General features: G+C 41.1%; 1 protein-coding gene across 2 annotated transcripts; it reads right to left on the bottom strand.

Annotated features, from left to right (window-relative positions):
- Positions 1–3767: 3767 nt before the first annotated feature.
- On the bottom strand, positions 3768–25300 carry pnpla7a (patatin-like phospholipase domain containing 7a). 2 transcript variants are annotated; one of them, XM_079178797.1, is made up of 35 exons: positions 24686–25300; positions 24502–24576; positions 23796–23883; positions 23547–23629; positions 23046–23146; positions 22096–22236; positions 21825–21984; positions 21141–21221; positions 20569–20697; positions 20307–20387; positions 19809–19938; positions 19636–19707; positions 19410–19486; positions 19108–19263; positions 18880–18957; positions 18367–18572; positions 17613–17744; positions 17322–17445; positions 15670–15783; positions 15333–15399; positions 15114–15251; positions 14777–14840; positions 14367–14535; positions 12708–12890; positions 12380–12498; positions 11963–12119; positions 10785–10901; positions 10592–10661; positions 10242–10358; positions 9925–10073; positions 9626–9778; positions 9389–9508; positions 8521–8605; positions 7101–7216; positions 3768–6318 (listed from the first exon to the last, which is right to left on the bottom strand). In XM_079178797.1, exons 1-35 carry the CDS (start codon positions 24740–24742, stop codon positions 6193–6195), a joined length of 4035 nt encoding a protein of 1344 aa, XP_079034923.1. In that variant the 5' UTR covers positions 24743–25300; the 3' UTR covers positions 3768–6192. The 2 variants fall into 2 exon arrangements, with proteins under 2 accessions (XP_079034923.1, XP_079034924.1); XM_079178798.1 differs by having other exon boundaries at positions 6204–6318; positions 7058–7216.
- Positions 25301–25409: the final 109 nt, after the last annotated feature.

The raw sequence follows: 25409 nt of genomic DNA on the forward strand, positions 1-25409 counted from the left end.
AGTCTGTGAATTAGCATGTGCTAGGCAAGTTAAATGGGTTTTGGTGTAAACCTGCTGTTTTTCTCTGACTCCTGCGTAGAGGGGGAATGGGTGTGTCAACATTAACCTCCTTTCTCTTCCTTGGAGTAGGCACAGGTCTCGCCTCCAAATCCTCATGTGCATGTGAGCATGTGAGCTGGGTCTCTCTGACATGGGCTGAGGACAGGGCACTGATTTCTCCTCCAGGTCATCATCAGGTGGGTCACATCCCTCCAGCCCAGGTAGATCCCCACCATCAGCCACCTTATCCAGGTGGCTCTCCAATCCCTCAGTCAGTTCCAGATTCTCACGTATCTGAGTTGCGACACCTTTAGTTGAGGGATAATACACTTCCTCCACCAATACAAACTCTAGATCAGAGGACTGAGTTTCAGACTCTGGACTCAAAGTAAGTTCATCCACAGGAGCAACTGCCTGGTGACGTCGTCTCCGTGCTGGTATTGGCCCCACACATGGTCGCAAGTTGGACCTATGCATCCTCTTCACCAGTCCTCCCTCCAGTGTCTCCATCGCATATGTGGCCCCTTGGATATCCACAACTTTGTACATAGTAGCCCCCCCAGGCATCCTGGATGTTATTTCTTCCGGGTGGTCGGTGACGGAGATACACAAGTTGTCCCACCTCGACCGGCAGGCAGTGCACCTTCTCCTGTTGGTGGGCTACCCTCTCCGCAGCCTTTCGCTCAGCACACTCTCTCGCTCTTGCATGTGCATCTTGGAGACGCTCCTGGTGTACAGCTAGCCAGTCAGTTTTGTCATGTTTCACTTGTTCCTGGCCTAACAGTGCATCGATTGGAAGGTGCAGACGAACACCAAACAGCAAAAAGTAGGGTGGATACCCTGTGGTCGAGTGTGGCGTGGCATTATATGCATACACAAGCTCGGACAGGTGTCCAGGCCAACGTCGCTTCCTTTCAGTGGGGGAGTGTGCGTAGGAGGTCATGCAGGGTCCTATTAAACCTCTCACACTGTGGATTGCCTTGTGGGTGGTGGGGCGTTGTTCGTGTTTTCTTCACCCCGTACAACTTACACAGTTCAGCAATCACTGCACTTTCAAAAATTCCTTCCCTGATCGGAGTTTAGACGCTCTGGCACACCATACTTCATGAACCATTCTTTCAGAATGACCTTAGCAGTAGTATCTGCTTTCTGGTCTCGTGTAGCAAAAGCCTGTACATGGGCCGGTATCCATATAAATATAACTTCAGTGCCTCGTTCTACAGTGATTTGACATTATTTTTAAAAGCAGTTCTTGTCGAGTATTGGACATACCTGACTTCAGACTTAACGAGTGCCGACATGGAGTCACTGCAAATAAGGACTTTGCCTGGTCTGTGTTGTTCAACCCACTCTAGGGCCAAAAACATTGCATACAATTCAACTGTGTACACAGCTAAACAATTCAAAGTGCGTTTAAATATTTCAAATTTGTAACTAGGAAGGTTTATGAAATTGCTACTCTGTGCCTGCCAAGAAGTAGTGGATATATGTGCCTCCTGATGGTTGCCTTCATCTGTCTCAGCATGGTGATAACTGACCAGCTGCAGTGGGACGCGTTGCAAATCAAATGTATTGCAATTAGTTGATGGAGATCAATAATGTATGCATCATCTTTTTGTGTATAAAGTGGTTGGTGGACGACCGCAAGTAATTGTTTATATTACTGATTAATGTATTGATTTTTTTTGAGTAATTGGTAACTTTATAAATTGCGGCCAAGATGGAGTCCACAGCTCGCCTTCATGTAATGAGATTAGGTTCTGTAAGTGGTGCTTATACATTTTCGCAAGGAGACCTTTCTGTGTGTTGACACTCTATTTTTGTATTCACACGTCACAGAGGTACTTTCACTACAGCAACAAAAAGTGTGACCCACTTACCTGTTATGTCCTTTTTTTTGTCCCCATTTTCCAAAAGCCTGTCTGCAGGGGAAGCAGAATGAGAGGCGAGGAAATAGAGCGGCGCTGTATCTATGGTAAGATGGAAAGAGGTACACACAGTATGTGGCTGTGGACCGTTACATAGGACCTTCGATAAATCAAACTCTGTCTGTTTGAGAGCAGAAACTTCGCCACTGTTCCCCTGCCTCTTGTTTCCATAAATGGCTCTCCAAATCTCTTGCTGCCTGTCGCAGCAATTCAGTCCAGAGTGCGGTCATTGTCCACCAGCAACGTGGCCCCTCTTGTACAATGTCAACCTTGCCTTTTCTGTCAAAAGACTCTAATATCCTGGGATTCTGTACTCATTTACCCTATTATTTTGACTCTTTGCTTTCTTCCCTGTGATGTATTGATCGAGGCTGGTGCCACTTATTCTCTTCTCGTTCTCGTCTCCCTTCTTGTGACCTGAATTCTCCCCCTGCATGCTCATTAATTAGCTGATGCAAGTCTAAGTTCCCCAGGGAGGGTGGGGATTGAAAAAGCTCATTATAGGACACATCAATAAATTGGGATTAAGCATCCATTGGTATGTGTGATCCGTGTTTGTTTGTGTGTGTGTGTGTGTGTGTCAAACAAGCCTGCAGGTGTGATAGCGCTTGATTTATTCATGATAATCTCTGTTTTCTTTAGCACTCATCCAGTCTGTATCTCTGTTTCTGAAAATCCTACAGTTACTCATCCTACTGGTTGCATCCATCCATGGTCTACCAGCCTGATATTATATACCAGTGGCTGATATTGTTTTCAACGTTTTCAACGTCAAGTATAGCTATTTCTGACGTACTATGTATGACAATTGTATGACATTCTGACTTATTCCAACGTACTATACTACTGCCTTTTATAACATGCTTTTTAAGACATACTACTGTATACTATGACTTCTTTATGACATACTATACAATTAATATGAATGACTTTATGCAGCATTCTGTCTTTTTAATAAATACTGTGACGATTTTTCATGATACTATAAAGTTGATGTACTACACAATGACCTTTTTCATGACATACTATACTGTGACTTTATCACATACTATAATATAACTTTTATGACAAAATTAAACTGCAACTTTATGCTTTAACTTTTTTGGCATACTGTACAAGGACTTTTTTCACGACATACTATACAACTACTTTTTAGCATTTGACAAATTAGATGAAGATATGAATTATTACAGGGTTTTATTGAATCAGAATGTATTAGTTTCATCTAGAGAGACACAGATAGGACCAGACAAGAAATTCAAACTCAGGTTCTGACGATGAAGAGACAGAAAAATCCACCTGTCCTCTTTAGGAAAAACATTTTTGCTTGCTCTGTAGGAAGAGAGCTTTATAAAATGTTGATGCTGGTAAAAGATTCAGGTTGCAGTCTAAGTTACTTAGACAGATACTCTTCGTCTCCAGTGTTGAGGCCAGGGTACCCCCCAAGGAAGGGCATTTAACAATTGAGCCACCCAGCAGCACCACTTCATCTGTTGATATTTTCTTTATTTTTCAAATGATGCTGTATTTACATACAGTGCCAATTTCTGGTCTCATTGGGATATGCCTTCTGACAACAGCACTTTGCAGATTTATGTATTCCGGTGTTGGCTTCAGTAAAGCGTTACTCTGAATCTGTCATCTCTGCTAAAACGTGTCTCTTATCGGTCAGGGCTGCGAGGCATTTTGATGAGATTAATTTTTTTTTTTAACCTTTTCAAAATAGTAATTAAGTTGGTTTCTTTTTTTTACAGCAAACTGCAAAACCAGGTGGGAAATTGAAAAATGAAAGACACAGAATAAAACAACAAACAGTTTATTAGTAACAATTGATTATCAAAAATGTTATCGAATAACAAGTATAGACAAGATTTCATACAGTACAGGCTTAGTGGTAAACATTCATCATTGTACACTAATGCTAAATGAGGGCACGAGTGTTTTTTTTCCGTACGGGTCATCTAAGGCTTTATAACATTAACTTTATGGCACAGTTCCACACATTACATCAGCATTTCATCCATTACCATGTCCCATTTAATAAAGTAGCCAGGCATTCATTCTGCCAGACAACATCAATTCATTGTGCTTGGTTTTTGGAAACCACCCAAAAGTACGACAAAACACTACCTCATTGGTCAGCTAACATCTGCTTTGCTCTCACATTCCGTCTCCAGACTCCATTTCACCAACACCATATGAGATGCCCATATTGTGTATCACAGGGTTTCTCTACTGTCTACACATGTAAGGCTGCAGGCACTGTAGCACCAGTATTAGCTGAGATCACAGCTTCATATGGTGAGGCGCACAGGGTGCTAGATCAAGTGGGAAGAAAATTAAATCCAAAATTTGCATTGACATTCTTATGATTAGAGCACGACGGATAAATCGGCCGGCTGCTATTAACTTGTTGCGGCTATATTTTTATTTCAACGTGCGTTGGGCCGCTGAGTAATAAGAAATTGCAGTACAATCCCTAATACATCATTTGTCGGCCAGACAACACAGAAACATTGTCTTTTTGATCACAATTCTTTCAGAAACAATATAATGGAATCCTCATCAAAAATGTTTGTTATGCAGTCTCGCTAGGGCTCTGGTAATCAAGCTAAAAAATTAGTCAATCAACAGAAAACTACCAACTAATTACCAATTAATTGTTCAAGCCATTCATGAAGCACAAATGCCAAAGATTTGATGTTTCCAGTTTCTCAGATGTGAGGCTTTGTTGCCTGGAATTACTTTGAGTAAACTAAATATCTTTGGGTATTTTCTGCGGTTGGTTAGACAAAAACAATTTAAAGATATCACCGTGGGCTCTAAGAAATGTTGATCCATTTTTCACTATTTTCTGACATAATTCAGACCAAAAGATGAATAACGATCACACAAATCAATAATGACAGCAATCGTTAGTTGCAGCCCTAGTTGTGAATGAGGTTACGATAAGGAAGTTAACTCTATAAAATTGGTAAAGTGACATACAGAGAGGCATGTTCAACAAGGCTATAGAACTATTTGTTAGTGTAGTTTTGCATTGCGTTGCATTATCGGAGTGATTGTCCAGCTGGTGTGGCTTGTGCATAAAATCATCTAGGGCTTAGCTTGTATACATTCTTGGCTTGAATATGAAAATAAGTAGTTATTCACTTTTTTGAAAGTAGTTTCATAAGATGCAAATCACAGAGAAAAAACAAAACTTAAACATGTACAAGCCAAATAACGTGTGTTACGGCAAGTTCCTGTGACGAACTGTCCTGCTGCTGCTGCTGCAAAAAGCCCCTGTGCATAAACTGCAGTGACACATCCACACTTTCTGTTTCTGATTCAAGCCAGAAAACAGATGGGAGGGGGGGGTTCTCTTGCTAGCTGAGTAGGTAACCAGTGCTTTGAAGTGGATTGCAATCATAACTTCCCTCCATGTCCCCGGCACACTGGGCGTGACAAAGCTGTGCTGACAGCCGTGGCCACAGTGAGGCTGCTTGTTTTTGCTCTCTTTAGGTTTTTAAATTAGTCTCGTTAGATCATGACATAGACTGAATGTACAAAACACTAAAGGATGGTTTGATTTTCTTCAAGTCTATCTTAACATAATGTAATACTTGCATGCCACTTCATTGGGTGCAATCCAATACAACTGTTCCTCCATAAAGTGGACTTTCATAATGCCAACAATATTTATTTTCTTTCTCGACACCGTCATATAGTTGGATTTCAAAAGAAAAGGGCAAAATTAGCACATGGTCGGAAAAATGTACTATATATAAATAAATGAACTGACTCGTTAACCATCTCACATCTAGTTGGAAGACAGATTTTAAGAGTTCCAAGTGTTATCAACCAAAAGTCAGTTTTCAGCCGGGTAAATCTAATAAATATTTCATGGAACTAGTACGCCTACCTTCCATCTTCCACTGAAATGTGATTCATGTGAAGTTACAGAGACAACTCTTGACTGTCAATATGAGAAATGATTAAATTTGCAGCTGCTCTTGGATAATAGGAATGCATAGGATTTGCAGCTGAGGAAATGTGATACTAGCTGCATGTATTGCCATTTGTTGCGTCGGCCACACAGCTAACGAGGCCGGGTTGCAGAGGCCAAAGTGGTAAATGCAGTCATTCCGACAGTCTCAAGGGCAGAAGACAAGTCTTGAGTCATGTGGGGGCAGGAAGATTAAATTGCAATGACCTGATTGGGCAAAGTTCATGAGACTGGTCTTCACTTAATGGACTGTTTGGAGAGGACTTCCTGGTTTGATGGAGTGTCAGAGGTGGTGGGGGTCTGGGGATGGCTGCTGGAGAGTGAGGTAATGTGGTGAAGACGTCTCCCTTCCAGCTCTTCATCCTGAGAATCAGAAGTAGAGTTATGCATCAGTGACGAGAGACGGAGAGCTTAAATTTCATTTCATTTGAATAATGGTCTAAACATTTAATCAAATTCTCAAGAAAAAGTGATTAAAAATCCATAATAGATTCCACTGAATGAGTCACTGTTACATAACATGGATACTATGATACATGGGCCTTGTCTAATGCATCAGCTTAATATTGGTAATGGCATTTGGTTACCTTTGCTTTTTTAATAAAGTATCATCGGCTTCATTGCTTGAAATTTTAAAAAGGAATTTAGATTCTAGTAGACCTGCATCTTGCCTGGACTGAAATATGCAAAAAAAAAACTTTTTTTTAGTCTGATTTAGAAAACAATATTCAAGGCTTAACAGAGTCTTGGCCTAATCTTGAGTTTCAACTCAAAGTCTTAGCCCTACAACTTTCTCAGGCCCTTAAACTAAAGCACATTGTATTAGGTGGCCTTTCAGTGTCTTCCAATTAATTTCAGGATATGTTTTAATGTTATTATTGATCACATTTTGAAGCACGAATTGGCCTGGCCCCAGAATAACATTTATTCTCCTTCTTTACAATGACCAACAGAACATTTTTGACTTTCCCAAAGTCTAGATTTAACAAAGCTTTTGCATCCAATAATAGTAAAAATGAGTTGTGTGGAGAAAAAAAGTAAGATATGCTAAAATTAAACAAGATTAAAATGCAATAGCTGTAAAGTGCTGTACTTAACAAACCAGAAACCCCATAGCGTCGGCCCTTAAAAGCAGCGGTTCACACCGTGTCAGCAGTCTCCTCCCCTTCAGTGTGCTCTCCGTAGCGACTGTATGGCTCCATGTCAGACAGAGCGCTCTCCACTGCCTCCTCTTCATAGTCAGTGTGGTAGTCGGACTCCTCTGATGAAGGGCAGGAGCGGGAAACAGGAAGCAAAGCAGCACATTGTGGGTAAATAAGTTGGAATACGTAGAAGAGGCGACAATGGCTGAGGGTGTGCAGGTGAATAGTTGACATTTGAAATATAGTTGGAAGTCAAACAGGGCAGTGTGACAAGTGAAGACAATGGATGGAAATATCAGAGAAAAACACCATTGTTTGCTGTATTACTTAAAGATGGTTTCTAAGTAAGATTTGAATGTGTAAATTGTTTCTATTTTATAGTAAAGTTTTATTTGATATATTTGGAGAGGTCCTACGTTGCATCAGGGTATATAAAGGAATGCAGAGGTTAAATTAATTTCCTTTTAAGACCATTGAAAAGAAAGTCATAGTATAGCGTGTCGAAAAAAGTCATAGTGTAGCATGTTCAAAAAGTCAAAAGTCAGTCTCGTACGTTGAAAAAAAATAATCATATCACATGTCGGAAAAAGTCAGAATTGTAAGTCGAAAAAAAGTTACAGAAAGTCATAGTATGTCGAAAAAAAAGTCATAGAAAAAAAAAAAACGTCATGGTACAGTGTGATAAATAAGTTATGAAAACGTATACTATGACAAAGTATGTTTAAAAAAAAAGGACACACACACACACACACACACACACACACACACACACACACACACACACACACACACACACACACACACACACACACACACACACACACACACACACACACACACACACACACACACACACAGCTGTGACGTTGCTCCGTTCTCTGTTTATCACCATGCTTCTGCCAACTTTAACATTTTATTTATCATCTGAATTTAGCGATATTAGTTCAGACGAAACCCTACTGTCCCGGACAGTAATATTCAGAATTTCCGGTAGCTGTAGTGGGAGGAGGCAGTTTGGTGCTGCTTATAGGATCAGAGTGCGGTAGACCGGTTCACTGCAAGCTTGTCATCACGCCTTTACAAGCTTTGTTTAATAAGAATCAATCAAAACCCCAAAATTAGAAAAAAAATGGGATGTTGACATGAATCCACGTTTTCCTCGAAATGAGCCATCGTGACATCCGACTGATTTCGACACAACTATTTATATGCAAATGAGTGTTTAAGGGCATTTCTACGTAGTAGTCTAGTATGACAGGAAAAGAAAATTAATCTAAAAAGAAATAAGAGGGCGCACAGGAAAGGCAGACGTGCAGGGGAAACGGTAACAACATGCATTCTCCCAGACACTGTGCACACATTTAAAAAAGTATGATCATGGGTGTGTGTGTGTGTGTGTGGCTGAGTGTAAGAGTAGTTTTACCAATCACAAGAGCAGGTTTGACGGGCTCGATGCGGGACACAATTTCTGCCAGGTCAGTAAAGGAAGCGTTGGGACATGACACCACCTGAAAGACACAGAAACACATTTATATACATTAAAGTAGTACTGAACTAGACTGAGCCAATAAACACTCGTTTAATCTGTTGGTAAAAGATAACTATATCATCTTTTATGTTTTGCTATTTTCAAGACTTTGTTGTCTTATTAATATAAGACAGTTTTAAGCCTTGTTAAGTTGGTCCTTTGTCTTACTTTGCCATTGCTGCGGGACAAATCAGTTGTACAGAAAATCTGTTTCCCCTGTACTTTAAGAGCAGACTGATGCATAGTTTGACTGTTATTACTTTAACAGCAGCGTAGCCCAAGGCCTAACATGAGCCTGTTGACGACCGAATACAGCTGAAAATGGCAATATATTGTAGAAATGAGAAAAACATGACAGAAAATATAGTATACCCATGATGATGATACACATACATGGACTGCAAGTGAGATCACAGATGGGTGTGAATTTTGCCTTGTTTTTGCGAAGATAACTGCAGAACAGTTACTGAGATAATGTGTTCGTGACCTAATCAGTTTGATTGCATTTAAGACAAACTATTTCAACCTGGTAGTTACACGTTTTTAAATAGCTTTGATTAAACCATTCATTCCAGATATTTGAGTTAGAAGCGTCTCCTGCTTCACTGTAGACCAGCATCAGAGCTGTGATGACAATCTATGGTTCTACTTAAACCCACAATAGTTACATTCTGTAGCTGCGCTGCATTGAACGGTGCCTACTGGCTCCCTCATCATATATTCTACAGCATTCCTTTATGTTTTTCCCTCCCACCTTCCTTACATTGTTCTTGCTTCGGGTGTTGTGGAACTCCTCCTGGTGTCGGTCTTTCAACATTTTGTCCACCACTCCACTGCGACTCCACACGTCAAACACAGTCTTTCCGTGCTGGTATCCCACCTCCTACATTACACCAAACGCTCACATATCACCATGACTTTTTCCATACTGCAAAATCGTTAAAAGATACACCAGAATACCTTGTGGCAAATAGTCCCGACATTTGCTACTCAAACTTACAGCAATCTCATCAAACTTGCCGAACTCCAGTGTTCCGTATCTGTCGATCGGAGGTCTGATATACTCGCAGTAGTCGCTGCTCTTCACAGACTCCAGCTGCCTAACGCAACACACGTAGGCCAGCCGAGTCTGGATCTCCGCCATGCCCAACACCTAAGACCACAAGTGTAGAAATGAACATTTGTACCACAAGAAACCACCAACAAAAATATCCTCATCATTCATAGGACACATTTAGTTTTAAAACTTATCCTTGCGCAGTCTGTTGTCTGTGTCTTTATTTGTAATCAATCCATTACCTTTACTTTCTCGGCTAGGGGGTTGAAGCGTTTCCATAGCAGCCACCAGCCTGAGAGCGAGTCGCCGTAATTAGTGAGGTTGGTTTCATCCCGGCTGCCCACGTCAATAGCGATCACCACTTTGGCCCCCATGGAGCGTGCCACGTCAGCTGGGAGCAGAGGAGGAAACGGAAACAATGGCGGGACGGGAGAAAGAGAGACAGAAATAATCAATCCTACATGAGTGTTAAAATAGCAACGACATGGTCAAGACTATGAGAGAAACAATGCCAAGGGGAGGTACGACGTGAAACTGAAAAAGACTGAGTGTAACACACCGGGCAGGTTGTTGATGTAGCCTCCATCCATCAGCAGGTGTCCATCTTTGGGGTCGCAGAGAGGAGGCAGATACCCAGACAGAGACATGCTGGCACGAACGTACCGCCACAGAGAACCTCAAACAGCGAAAAAGGAAACTCTTTTGACGTATGCCTATTTAGCACCATGCATTTAATTGAAGGTAACCAACCTGAACTGACACTAATTAAAGGGTCAGTTCACCAACGAGGGCAGAAATCTCAGAGGCAGATAAAACAGAAAGTATCGACTAACGTGACCAGACAATACTTTTGGTCAGAAAACTCTGTTCTTGTTTGCTTAAAGTGTCAAAGGACAACACTGTACTTACCATCAGTGTGTACTCTCATGGCAGAGGAGGTAATGTTAGTTGTAATGTTGAAATACGGGATCCGCAGGTCCTGCATATCCAAACAGATAAATAGAATAAGTTAACATGATCCTGCACCATCTCCATCTTAAATCAGCTGACACTAATTAATTGTCATCTCTGTGTCGTCTTCTATAGTTCTTTGGGAACTCACCTCAATCTGTTTGCTCTTGAAGACATTGCTAATGCTGGAGTTGAAGGCAGCACCGGAGAACATGGAGGTGATCGGGTACGTCAAATCAAGAACCTTCTTAAACACGGATGTCATTTCCTGCAGGAAAGACGGAGAAAAGAAAAAAAAAGGTAAAATGGCTTCTAGTCTCCACACAACAAGACGTTTTCGTCATTAAAAAGCAGAATTAATCCCTAAAAAATAAAGTTAATTTGATTTGAAAAATCTTCTGGATTGTGATTCATTTTTTGTCTGTAGTGTATAAGAAGGTTCTTCTTAGTAGTCGTGCTTTTCTTCGTAAAACGATAAAGGCACCAACATTTCAACAGAGCCAACTGTCCTGTTTTGACTTTGCGAAGGACAAACCTTTTATTACAACAGTGGTTATTTTAGCTTGATACTAAGAAGCAGCCAAACAGCCAGCTGCTTCCAGAGAGATGATTCAGAACCAAGGACAGAGCCAGAGGAGGAGGGGCTGGATACACTGTGGGAAGACGACTGATACCACATGTTCAGCCTGCAGACCTGCAGACTGAGCAGGTGTCTCAAATCAGTCGTCATAGATGGTCACTGGGTCCATGTGCAAACTAATCAGGGCTGTGTGCGCAACACCAATACATTACTTTTAATGGTTAATCAGCACAGTGTGGTTCATTTTATAAAAAGGTAGACTGGAGGTCTAAACTGCATAATGCTTTTAGAAACTGTCACCTTCACAAGGGCGGACTCACAAGCAGAGAATTGAAATGGCTTGAAAAATATTCCTCCACAAACTGGAGGAGTCGCTGTTGAACTCGGCTTCTTTTCCACAAAACAGAATAAGTCGACCAAACAATCCCACTAAAATCATTTATTTGTCACAATTACGTGGCTTAATTCTAGATTTATTTACAAATACGCCATCTAGGTCGTCTCTCCAAGCTCTGCAGTCAGCAGATGCTCAAAGTTCATGTTCAAGTAAACTCAACAGGGGAAACCGTAACCTCGGTAGTATCCCGTCTAATAAATACCAGTATGGAAAAGGGACTTGAATTGATCTTTTGATGATAAGTGGGATCAAATTTTAACTGCCTACTTGATATAAAACCAATCAAAATATCAACAGCTTTTAACATTTGGGTTTATTACAAGACTAGTGTCAATGCTGCATTGACTCTCACCATCGCCCATTCTTTGGCCCTCATCCTCATGCGGCTGTGGCTCCGGTCCTCAGCATACAGTGCCCCCATCAGGGAACCGATAGAGGTGCCACCAATAAGGTCCACTGGGATGCCGGCCTCGCAGAGAGCTCGCATTATCCCAACCTGGGAACAGCCCCTGAACAGGAGGGTTGAGAAAGAAACGGAGAAAGACAGAGAGAAAATCCGATCAAAAAGACAGATATACCCAGCCAGCAGAGATAAAGCTTTATAATTATAGTCCGAGGCTCTGACAATTATAAAATCCATTAAGCCCAGAGGAGGCGTCATATTTCAAATGTTATATTTAAAAGTTTGTGTCCTAGATCACAGTATATTATGACATGGGCTTTTAGAACAGCAGTTTGTTAAGACAGTGTGGGGGGGGGGGGGAATTACCTGGCCCCTCCTCCTCCCAGAATAAGAGCAATAGCATTGCCTGTAAGGACTCGAGCCAAGCGTGAGACGTCTGAGTGACGGTCGGCTGGCTTCTCAAACACGCGTTGATACAGCTCCAACTGAAAAACAGGTAAGGAGAGAGGGAGATGGTGAGAGGATGGAGAATAATTCAATGGATAAGTAAATATGATGATGTTGAATAAGAAGGAAAAGATTATGAGAAAGAACTAAATGAGAGGTGAAGATGAAAAAAAGCAGCCAGAATGGGAGAAACAAATGTGTTTTGATCTGCAGATGAGAAATGAGGGGAAAAACAACTACATCCTACCAGTTTGGGCCGGCGCCTCTTGGAGAAGACCCTTCGGGGACAAGAGAGGTGGAGGTGTCTGGAGATCCAGCTTCGCATGTTGAGCCAGTCCACAGTTCCTTTGGGCGGGGGGCCGTCTTCTCTGTGCAGAAGCACCAGCTGCTTCTGGGCGCGCACTGCACTTCCTTCCAACATACGCTCCAGCTAGAGGGAAGACAGCAAAGCACAGATGTTTTAGAACATGTTAGTCACATCACTTACTTCAGAGTGGCTCCAGAAATAAGGTGCAAACTCGTGACTTTAAGTGAGCACAATATCAGCAGGTGTACAGGTACGCGATTGCAATTTCATATTTGGGAAGAATTTCAGGTGTGTTTTAAGAGACAAATCAAGGATCAATTTCAGTACATCTCTTATTTTTAAATACACTATATGTGAGGAGCTACACTTTCATTTTGGGTAGCAGCAAGGGCAGAACAGAATGGGAGACTATTTGAGAGGTTTATTTTTTATGTATTTCATTCACATTTTTTTTTTAAGTGCAATGTCCCAGCTGAGGCCATTTTATAATATCTTAAAAGAAAGGCTAAATAGTCTGAGAGGAAGGTCAGATCGCTTACTCATTCAACAGGCCCACTGCTAAAGGTTTAGTGTATGCGCAAGGTGAGAGGATGTGCGTGTGTGTGTGCCCTGAAAGATAAAACCCAGAGCTATGACTCATTCTGAGCAAATATTGATTTATCTTTCCATTTCTCCCACCATCTCCTGTTAAACAGGGACACATTCCTTACTCTTCTCTGTGCCCATTTTTATCATGGAAGGCAATTACCTCCCCTTAATTACTGTAGCTGGACGGCACTTCCTTTCTCTTTCACAGCATCCATCCACCCTTTGCTCATTTCGCCAATATGACGAATGGTCAGATGCAAACCTTCGAAAGCCGGTGAGACTACCAAGTTGCTTAACCCCTGGATCTAAGCATAAATCAAGAGCATAATGATCAGCACTCACCCTAATATCAAATCAGAAGGACACCTGTTAATAGTAACTGGTGTGGTTTCTCTGGAGGGAGAAATCCTCATAAAAGGCTAGAGAATGTATAGTCAGCTGTAACACAGATCATTAACCCGTCAATGTCTTTAATTCACCTCCAGCTTTACAAGAGGTTCATATTTTCAGTTCAAGATGACAAAACCCATCTAGTTTAGTCCGTTTAAGAGTAATTAAAGGATAAGTCTAGTGTTGATGATTCTTCTGTGTCATAGACCTCCACTGTGTCACTAAAACACTTACAATGAACATGGGTATTGTAGTTTATTCAGTCAATCCCACATACACACACTGTCCTGCTGCAGTAAAAACGTACTAGCTCACCAAATCCACCACTGAAAATAGTCTAGAACGGATACAATAATAACTTATTTTTGACACAAACAGTTGGGAACTGTAGTTTTTACCAATGTTCAAGGAAATTAAATGGAAAAAATATACATCTTTGAACTATTGATTGGACACAAAAAAGCCATCTAAGGATGTCACCTTGGACTTTTGAACCTTGTGATGAGCATTTTCACTATTTCTTTACAACAATCTAATGATCAAACTAGATCAAATTCCTAAACCCAGAGCTGCTTTTGCCACCGATTCTCCTCTCACCTTTCTCCAGCCCTAACACCTCACCTCTCCAACGACAGGTTCCTGCTCTCCTAGTCCCACAATAATGATGCAGTCAGCCTGGCGAATGCACCGCTGTGTCCACGGGGTCAGTGTGTAGTCCGTCTGGTAAAGAACTATGCGATGGAGGTCTTCTTGTTGGCCCAGCCAGCTGGACAGACGATACTCATGGACACTGAAGAGGATAGGAGTCCATTAATGACAGGCACTGCTGCCGAGCTGGCAGCACACAGTAGATCCCTTTTGTGCCAATAAAGCATACTTGAACTGAATTTAATGAGGGAGTCAAGTACATCTAAAAAAATAAATAATTAAATAGGCCAATAAGTAGTATGAGTAGTAGTATGAGTATTTGGGGGGTGCTGAAGAGAACGCAATATTCAACATTCAAATTTTCAGTCGGCCACCAAACATACCTGTCTAGTGCTGCAGCTCCCAGTCGCTGCTTGATTACATCACTGGTCAGCAGAAGAGTAGGACCTGTATGTGAAAGATCACAGCAGTTACAGTCAATGAGTCTGGTCAGTCCATAAGTGGTCCACCACTTAGAGGGTAACATACTGTCTCTCATGGTCGCTCCCTAAGTAAGTTATCTTACTTGACCCAAAACACACACACAAGTTGTAAGTGTCTAAGACAGTAGCAGTAGGGTGGCAACCTTAAGTGTCCTCAACTCCAAGCTCTGATCTCTCTGTTGACGATGGCAGTGAAAACATACAAATTAGGAACATTTTGAGCTCCTGTATTTCTTACCTATTGCTATGAGTGCATGCTGCAGCTCCAGGGTGAAGGCCGTGAGAGGCACTTCTTCTGATACAGGCAGGACGGTCACAGTGGAGAGGTTGGTGGCCTGGTTCCCCACATCCCACTTACTGCCAGTAAAACTGCGAGCTGGGGACATTCATGCATACTAGTAAAACCTCCCTTTCATTTCATCAGTGAGTTGAGATTAACACATGTAGAGCCACTAACCTGTCAGAGGACCATTGACCTGCTGGAGGATCTTCTGTCCCAGTAAGTGGATCAACCTGGTGACAACCTGAAAAGCACATTTTATCATCAGACTGTCAGCTGCATTTTCCTCACCATGTACTTAGCAATGCTTACAAAAATGAAATTTGTAGTAAATATTTTACATTCAAAATGTTAAGAAAAGAGCATTTTGGGAATCCTTTACCATATTACTGGATGAATTATTCAAATCATTATCAAAGGTTCGGTTTAATCACCTCATTTTAAAACAACCACTACAATCGAAATCACTACACAGTCCGCTGAAATGTATTTTAACAATTGAGGTACACTCTACCTGTGGGAACTTTCTCTTGATGGAGCTGAGAGCTCCTTCTGGTAACTTGGCCAGCTCAGAGTCTCGTACAGCGTGCACTGTGGTGGCTCTGTTCTGATGGGTCAGGGTCTCCACCTGCAGAGACACCGAGGACACGTCACATTGTTTACTCAGTCAGAAAACAAAAAGCTCCATCGTGAGTAGAAATAAACCTTGATCATTTCATGACATATTGTACTACAAAACAAATACTTTGCAGAATACACCGATTTAAAAACTTAAGTTACATACAAACAGTTTTAAGTTTGTATGTTAGTCGATGTTCGTTTCAGAGTAAAAATAAAGAAAGAAGAGCTATAAATAAGATCTCTCCAGCTCATCGAGAGTTGACGTCAACACAGCAGTGCTAAATATGTCTCAGAATGTTAGCCACCTTCAGAACAACCTCATTCCCACCATCGCAGGAGCTGCGAACAGCATCCCTCCTCCAGGTAACAGTAACCACAGCCTCCATCAACCCAGGTATTATTAGAAGCAGCGTGGCAGAGAGCAGCCACACCAGCCAATCAGAAAGTGGGTGGACAAGTGTAACAACGTGATTTTGCTTTACGTAGTTTATCAAAATGAAAAACACAAACAGTAGGATCAACACTAAATGTTTTTTTGCTTGTGGATGAACGGATCCCTGAACACTGAAGAGTATCCATCATGCAGCATAACACATCACCGCAGTATTTATAGGTTTACAGGAATCAGACAAAATGATTGCGACAATCAGTAGTATCCCCCACCCTGGACACCATTTAAAAAAAAAGAGAAGTTTGATAAGTGAACTCAAATGTATTTATTTACTTAAGTTTTCATAAGGCATTATGCTTATGACATGATAACGAGGATATGGAGTGATTGTGCGAGAGCGGTCACTGGCTTTATTTTTACACAATCCTTATGTGCAGGTGGTGACGGTTTGCCATGTGAGGTGACTGGAGGAGGCAGAGTGTGGGAGCTCAGATACTTGCATCGGATAGCTGTTTACAGTTTGTCTGTGTACGGTATGCTGCATCTGTCCCTATAAACCATGAATAAATAAATAAATAAATAAATAAATAAATAAAGGTGTGTTCACTGCAGCGATTTTTCACAAACACTTTATGAAAACTAAGAGCTTTGGTGATATATGCACAGTTTTAGATTATTGAAAACTACTGCAAACTCTAGTCTAAATGTGTTTAAAGCCCCCCAGGAATAGCCAGATTGTTTATTTCATGATGTATGCTGAATAAATGAAAAGTACTGTATGTAAACTATAATGTACAATATGGTATGGATATAAAGATTCAGTATTTTCTTGTTTAAAAGCCATTTCAGCTGGCTTGCAGCGAGTGTTTAGTCACTTTTTCTCCCTAAATATTCATTAGATGTACTTGGTTGTGAGAGTACTCCAACGCTGGTGTTTTTGAAGAACATACTGACAGTGAATATGTTATGTGAGGATTAACTACTGTCAATGACAAACAGTTTTCCTGATGCATATTTAAATCTGCATGTTTTTTGATCTACTATGTCTGCAGTCATTAATATTTATGAAGATACTTCAGTGAAAAACAGAGATATTTATAGTTTTACAACTACTAGCCACCATCTGTCTTCCCCCTCACCATCATGGTCCTTACCACTCCAATCAGGTCGCCTCGTCCGTACTCTCCTATGAGCTCCTTCTTTCCATCTTCCTTCATGATTACAGAGCGCAGTCGACCATTCAGCACTATGAAAGTACTGTCCGATTTCTCTCCTTGCCTGAAAAATATACACAACTTCAATTCACTGCAAATATGCAAACATGCATGTGAACCAAAACCTTCACTTTTGACTTGTTTGGAATGGATCTAAAATGTATTGACATCTCTCACATGAACGCATCAATGTCTATTTTTCCAAGATGCACAAGGTTAAGAGTGGAGTACCTGTAGACCGCCCGGCCAGCTTCCACAGCCATCCAGTCGAGAGCAAAGTCTATCTGTCGGACAAAGGATGACATCCTTCTCACAACAGTGTGAGCAACGTTCAGCACAACATTTGGCTCCACGCGCATTATCCTGAGGAGTACACAAAAACAGACCATTGTCATTGCTTTTCTAAACATTTTACTTGGTGTAAGTATGTTTTTTTTGTTTGTTTTTTTAAGTCTACACTGCACTACAAAGCTTAAACACAGAAACTTAAAAAAATAATAATTAGAGTTTTCAAATAGAAAACAGGGGTTAAACTCAAACTGCATTGACTGGTGAGCAAAAACTGCAAACTGCAAAAACTGCCTTCCTGTTAAAAAAGAAAAAGGTATACCTTTATATCACATATTTGAATGTATTTCATTCCCGATTAATTCATTAAACTAGCGTTTTATTAAAATGAACAAGAAAGCTGAAGTAGAAAACAAAGAACCCATTTTGTTCTTTGATACTGCGCTTTCCTTGCGCCCTTTAGACGGCCCAAACACACTCCAGTTTATCTAAATGTTTAGGTTTTAGATATGTTCTGATTATTATTGATTATCAGAATAAAAAAGGCATACAATTATGGTTTTACAATTTATACAATGTTATACACAAACTTCACTATCTTTAGTTACTGCTCTCTGCCTTTGATATGCAAGACTACATATGTTGAGAACACATTTCAGCTTGGATGGGTGTGTGCAGATGTGTCTGTGTGACTGACTCATAGAAGTGGGTTTTGGAAATGGAGAGGAAGCTGCAGTCTCGCTGGGCTCGAACAGTGAATATGAGGGGCTCTCCGGTCAGGACAGCAAGCTGACCGACAAGCTCTCCGGGGTGCGTCACAAACAGACGCGTCTCTTCTTCACGGTCGATCATCCGCTGGTAAACATGGAGGAGGCCAGAGATCACGAACTGGATGCTCACCTCCTAAAAGCACCAAGAGGAGAGAAGAGCACAAATCTGAAAGTCTGTTCGTCAGAAGGACGTGTGCAGCTGAATGGACAACACTGTCTTAAGCTTGAAGAGAAAAGATTAAAAACATATTTCATTTATTTGTGTGGCTCAGATCACAGTTTCACACATTGAAAGAAACAAGGATCTGAAAATGCATCTAGACCCTCCATTGGTAAAAAAGAGACAAGGGTGAAAATGAAAGAAGCCTTAAATGAAATGAATCTTTGGTGTCAAAAAGAAGTTATATCTTTCCAAGTTTCCAAGTTGTTGTTCTTCTAACCTGGTCTCCCTGACGAGACACCACAGAGCCAGCTTTGACTTGATGGAGGGTCACTCTGCCATCAAGTAGACTGGGGTCCTGCAACAGAACAACAAGAAAAGACAAAGTTTGACCCAAAAATATCACATTGGACAATATGCATGCAAAATTAGTAGTATCCGTACTCTGACAAAATATGTAACCCTTAAAATATATATCCCAGTTCATTTTCTGTGGTCAACCTCTCACCTGCAGCTGGATGATTCCCAGCAGGTCCTTCTTAGCAGCCTGCAGGATTGTGCAACTCTTACTGAGGTGGATGGCATCAGAGTGCCCCCCACTGTCTGTGTAGTGAAACACTTCGGAGGGTGTGGGCTGCATTGTCACACTCTTCTTCAAACTGGACTACAAAGACAGACATAACAGAGTGACTCATGAGGATGAACAAGATAGCAGCAGCATAAAATGCAGTGGATGCTGGGATATGGTTTTAAAATCTACAGCCAAACTGTGATTCAATGTAAAGAGGTGACACGGCAGAAGAGTCTTACTTTGGGAGCGACGGGACTGGGTGGAGCCTCATCTATGTTGACTCGAGCTCGTTCACAAGCCATGTTCAGGTCATTACCTGCAACTCAGGACAAAGGAGGGCGGTTATGATTTATTTAGGTATGTTGGCATCGGTGTGCGTGTCCTTCCTTACAGATCAGTGACTCCAGGAAATTAGTACAGACGTTTGCTATTTGGTGACCGCTTATGTCCAAGTCAATGACCCACCTGCGCAGTCATTGGGCATCGAGGTGGATCGCAGCTTCCTGTAGCTGTTTGAAGGACTGTCCTTTACACCATCTGCTTGTTGTACAGTGCCAGCATAGGATCAGTCTCAATACAACATAAAGCACCTTTTTCAAATGTGTGTTTAGTGTACTTTTTCGAATTGTTTGTGTGACCTGTATCTGTGGAGCTCTCCGTGGCCCCAGTGGGTAACTCGTCCTGGAAGTACAACCGACGAGTCGTCTTCACAGAGGTCGCATCTCCCATCGCACTGTTTACGTTGGACAAGGGCACCGCCCGACTCTCCTGTCAACAAAACAAATAACAGTCCACATTTCAGTTAGTCAGGACTACAGTAACATTTTCAATAACCATGAAAAATACATTAAACCTTTTTTTTTAAAACTTCAGGAATCATAAAGTCTGAGGCAAGCCAGGTTTACACATTACTTGCCTCCCTGCTTTCTGTGGAGGGGTTGTAATCATTGGTACTCATTTTCACTGAGCTTTACGAAGGACCAAGTTTTGATACTATGCTTAATGTTGTGTGAAATTAACTTGCATGTGTTACAGAGTGTGTATGTGCCCGCCAGTGCTTGTTTAAGTACAAATTCATACACATTGGTGTTTAGGAATTCTGTGTGTGTGTGTGTGTGAATTAATTTCCCTCCTACCGGATTGAAGAGCTCAGTCGTTAGGCCCAGATAGTCATGCAACGCCAAGAATGTGACTCTTTGGAGGCGCACCATGATTATCTGTAACACACACAAAATCAAACATCGCGGTAAACAGAGCAGAACATACAATACATCAGATTGTAATTACATTCAAAATGTGATAATGTTTTATTTTATAATGTGTTCCAGTAATAGGAACTTGTCTCACAGAGAAAACAAACACTACACACTGTATATTTATTGTTAAACAATCCGTTACCTGAATGACGCGAACAAGTGTCTCTGGATATTTCTTAAACACGGACTTAAAGGCTGATGCAGGTAACCGCAAGATGGTTGCGCGAGTTGCAGCCCGTGCACATACAGTCTTGTATGCAGCGGGGTAACCCTGGAAGAGGCAGCACAAAACAGTAAGAAAAGACAAAGGGGGCGGTCACTAGAGCCTCATATACATATTTGATTGCAGTGTTGATAGCCAACCGCATTGTGAGTGTCTTTTTCCAGAATTTTCATTAAACTTAATGAAGTTGACTAATACAACCATCATAAAAACCATTAAAAGACGCAAGTTTGAGTAAAGATGTTTCATCTGAATGGAGGAACAAAACAGAACATGCCACTAGAGAAAATACCTAAATAAAGTACTTGACACAGGAATATAAGGTGTAATGGATAAACTAATTCAGTTGAACAGGAAGTACACAATGAATTGCCTCTAAATGAGATAAGGATGAGTGGGAAATATGAACAGTGGAGAGGCGACAGAGACACAAAAATAAATCAGAGGGTGAAAGAAGACAGAAGCAGAGACGTTAGTCTGAAGGAGCTCACAGTGATGATGTCCAGAATACTGAGCAAGCTGTGGACGCTGTCTCCTGGGAGCACGTCCTTCACCACTGGTTCAGTACCATCCTAGGAAAACAAGCAATGACTCACAATGACAAACTTTACTGGGAAGCCACATTTATAGTGCACCTTTCAAACAAACCTGCAGGATTCCACTGAGATTGGGAGGACTAATAAAAACGACAGTGGGGTGAGATTAAACTATGGAAGGGGATGCCTCTCCTGACGTGTACATATTGACAGAAGCAAGTAGCAGCAGAAAAACACGCAGCAGACTGCATCTAGATAAATGTTGCATTGCTGCCCTCTGGTGTTCATATGTTTTCATGGGTATCGTGAGGTTGAGCAGGAAATTGAAAGAGTCATAACACAGTGTAAAGTGTGCATGTGCCCTTGCTTTATACTTCATTCAGACAACATTTCACATGTGTTAATGATCACTGTCCCCGTTTTAGCATCATGTATAACAAAATTAAAAAAACAGCACGGGATTCAAGAGCTGTGCAGACAAAAGTTTAAGGGTTCTCTTTTTTATATTTTTGTATATTAAAAATGGAATAAACATCTGTTGTTAATATGAGAGATAAGTAAGTGTACAAAAAGAAACGCTACAAAACAAAACTTTTCTGAAAAGAAAACTGCAGAAAATGTAACATGATATCCACATACGTTCTCGTGGATGTAGAGCTCGAGTCGTCCATCCTGGACCACGAAAATGCTATCGTCATCGTCTCCTGGCCTGAAAAGACTCTCACCCTCCTGCAGTTCGACAAACACCATGTGGCGACACAGCTCTAGGAACACGGGCTTGTCAAAATGGCCCAAGACTCTACAACAAGTTGCAGAACACACACACACACACACACACACACATATTATGAAAACTGATGAGAGAATGGGAGAGGCGAAAATCTGTAGGAAAAGTTGTATATTCGTCAACCTGACATTCTTCAGCATATAGAGGACCTCGGAGGGCATGTTTGAGCTCTGCACATCGAACTCTGTTAGGTCGGCCTCCAGCAGGGAGGAAGGAGGTTCCTTAGGCTGCAGGGTGGGAGGATCTTTACGGATCCTCAGGATTCTGATGACGGGTACAACAAAAACACATTTAACAAATTCAGGGTTCCCAGTCTTATCTATAGATCATTTTCAAAGTCTAGGCCATTTTCAGCCATGATCAAGCTGGTATGAAATGGCAATGCTAGCAAAGCAAAATAGCCAGTATTTAGCCGGTGGTTGACTCACATACAGTTGTACCCCCATTCATTGTTTTGACCCACGGCTTCCAATTCATTATTATCCAACTCTCTCAACAATGGCCACATTTGAAACACTTGCTCCTAGCTAGAGTTGAATCACAAGCCTTAAACCTTTGCAAGCGAAACACGCTAGAAGGCATGTCCACTTTAGCAACTGACCCAAACATGCTAACAAATTTAACATGAATCAACTGTTCAAAACACGTTGGGAAGAAAACAATGTTATGGAATGTGACCTCACAGCGTTTACGCACCTTAAGAGAAAACACTCTCGTTCATAAACTACCGTCTGAACGTTCTTGTGATCCTGAACATAACTCAGCTCTTTTAGATGGAGAGGTTATCCGTTTTGGGAAGCTCTGATAGATAGCCCCGTAGTTCATGCTCAGCTAAAGGAAAATATTTAACTAATTTTCCAGGACAACACAAGAGTTACTTTTTCTCTCATTTTCCAAGTGTTTTCAATGAGTGGACAATTGGTCAACTGTTTTTCAGGATTTCCAGGACACGTAGGAACCCTGGAATTCCATTAATGAATTGACTAAACAAGGCTAAAACAAATCTGAAGAACTTTTTCAAGGTTTCACTCGCACACACAAAATTGAAAAAAAATTATATAAATGGAGCATACTTGCGAGCTATGCTGAGAACTTTGGTTCTTTTGCGTATGCGCTGCGGTTGCTTCATTACTGAGGCAGAGGTGGGAGGAGGAATCGACGACAGCGTCTGGACCTTAGAAAGACAAACGCAGAAGCATGTTTTTATATTTATATGACACAAGTGGAGACCTAATAAGTAGGTGTACATTTCTTGAACAAATGTAGGGAGCCAATATTGAAGACCTGGATTCATTACTAAGCTAAATGCATAAGTCATTTTCTGTTTTATTGGATCAGAGTGCATTACAATGATAAGACACTGGAGCTTTAGCATTTATATTCCCAGTGGAGTAAGTTTCATGCAGCAGTGTAACAGGATAGGAACACTCAAAGGAGAACATTTAGTTTCATGTGGGGAAATGGCATAATTTATGCCATGAATACATATAAAAAGCCTATTTACACGATTTATAATATTGAGATGAGGCTACCCCACTGTAAATATTAGCGTATGAGAAACAAATGGAAAAAACCTTTCTCATCATCTTCCTTCCATAGAAGAGCACTTTATCTCGTTTTCGGAAGCGATACTGAGGCACACCAGGCTGTTTTCCACCTTAAAATCAAAAAACAAAAACGCAGATAAATCCATGTTTAAGACCACATTCTGAAAATATGGACTTTTCTGAAGAGCTTTATCATTAAAAGCAGACAAACATTTCTAAATATGGATTATTGCAGTAGAATAAGAATGAAGTTCAGGAGGTGGTCGGATGACTCACGAGCAAGCTTGAATCTCCTGTAAAGGAAAAGCACCACAATCCCAATCAGGGAGACAGCGACTGCAGCTCCAATCAGCACACCTGTGAGCTAGAAGACAGACAAGAGCATTGTAACAACAGTACGGACACATGAGAAGGCATTGTAGTGTAGTTCCCCACAGAATAAGATGTTCTATCGGCAGGTTTAGTAACAGTATCTGTCAAAGTACAAAGCAGGTTGAGTCTGTAGTGCATTCACACTGGAAGAGAGACTAAATAAAGTATAGCACGTATACTAAAACAGACTTTTGTCCCACAACAATGGAACAGGAGGAGCTGCTAACTGCTGGAAAAAAATAGTGGCTAGTGGTGAAACAACACTGACAATAACCTTCCATTGTCATAGTTTGTTAGAACAAATCAGTATAGTACTGAACAGGAAATAACAGTATACTATGAAATGTATAATGTTTATATTGCATACTGAAAACAAACACTATGTCATGATAAATACACACATGCTTTATGCAGGAAGTGTTGCCAGATTTGACTGAATAATTTGGAATATTTGAAAATCGGTGGAAACATTACAAAAAAACAATCCAGATGATCACAAAATCTATTATTAAGTGCCCAATTAAATAAAACGCATCCCAATCTGGCAGCACTGTGTGCTCTACTTGCTTGTTTAATGCTTCGGCTGTCACAATGAATGGTTATTTCATACCATGGTGGTCTGCATCCTTTCCTCCACAAACTGTTGCAGTCGTGCGCTGAGTTCATTTTTGCTGTTCACCAGCAGCTAAAACACAAGATTAGCACAATTTCTTAAATCCCCCCCAAAACAGTGGTTATTGCTCAAAGGTTATGCAGTTGTTTCTTGTATGTTTAAAATAAATAGTGGTGCTTACTGCACTCGCCCTCGCCAATCTGCAGAATTCTCCATCATCCTCGGCTTGGCAGATCATCCTGTAATCAGAAACAGGTTTAAAGCCAAGTAGGTTTTCACATACAAGGGATTTGCCTTAATGTTTGGTGCATAACAATAAGAATAGTAGAGAAAATAAAAGCAAGTAAGTTAATGAAACGGGGAAGAAGCATTGATAAAATAAACCAAACACATATAGGGTGAAATGTGGGTGTGATCGCACATACAATCACGGTGTGAGGAGGTTATCTTTCATGGAAAGCTCACAAATTGTTCAAGAGGGAAAAAGGGGAGAGTGTGTAACTAAAGAGGAACATGGATGTATGAAACAGCAGTATGTTCCGCGAGCCACGCAAATCATTTGGCTTCGTGTCTTCATTTAAATACGACTTCATGGCATTATCAGGAAGCTACACGACGAGCTAGTACTGTTAGCCTGGAACAATGTAATTAACGGCTGTTGTCGATTCGGAGTGATTGCAGTCTCAGCTATTGTTTCCATCCTAGCTGTAGCTTGACGTTAGCTAAAACAACACTAGCTAGCAGCTGGCTGAGGTAAACCGTCTTGCCAGTGATAATAAACAACGAAAGTCAATCTCACAGCTAAGCATCATGAAATCATCAGTGAACAGACGTCACTAGACTTACCTTTCGAGCATTTCCGGCGTGCTGCGTCAAGCTGGTAACATTGTCCAACAACGATGGAG

Source organism: Pholis gunnellus (genome assembly GCF_910591455.1).
Source record: "Pholis gunnellus genome assembly, chromosome: 18".
NCBI classification, from domain to species: domain Eukaryota; kingdom Metazoa; phylum Chordata; class Actinopteri; order Perciformes; family Pholidae; genus Pholis; species Pholis gunnellus.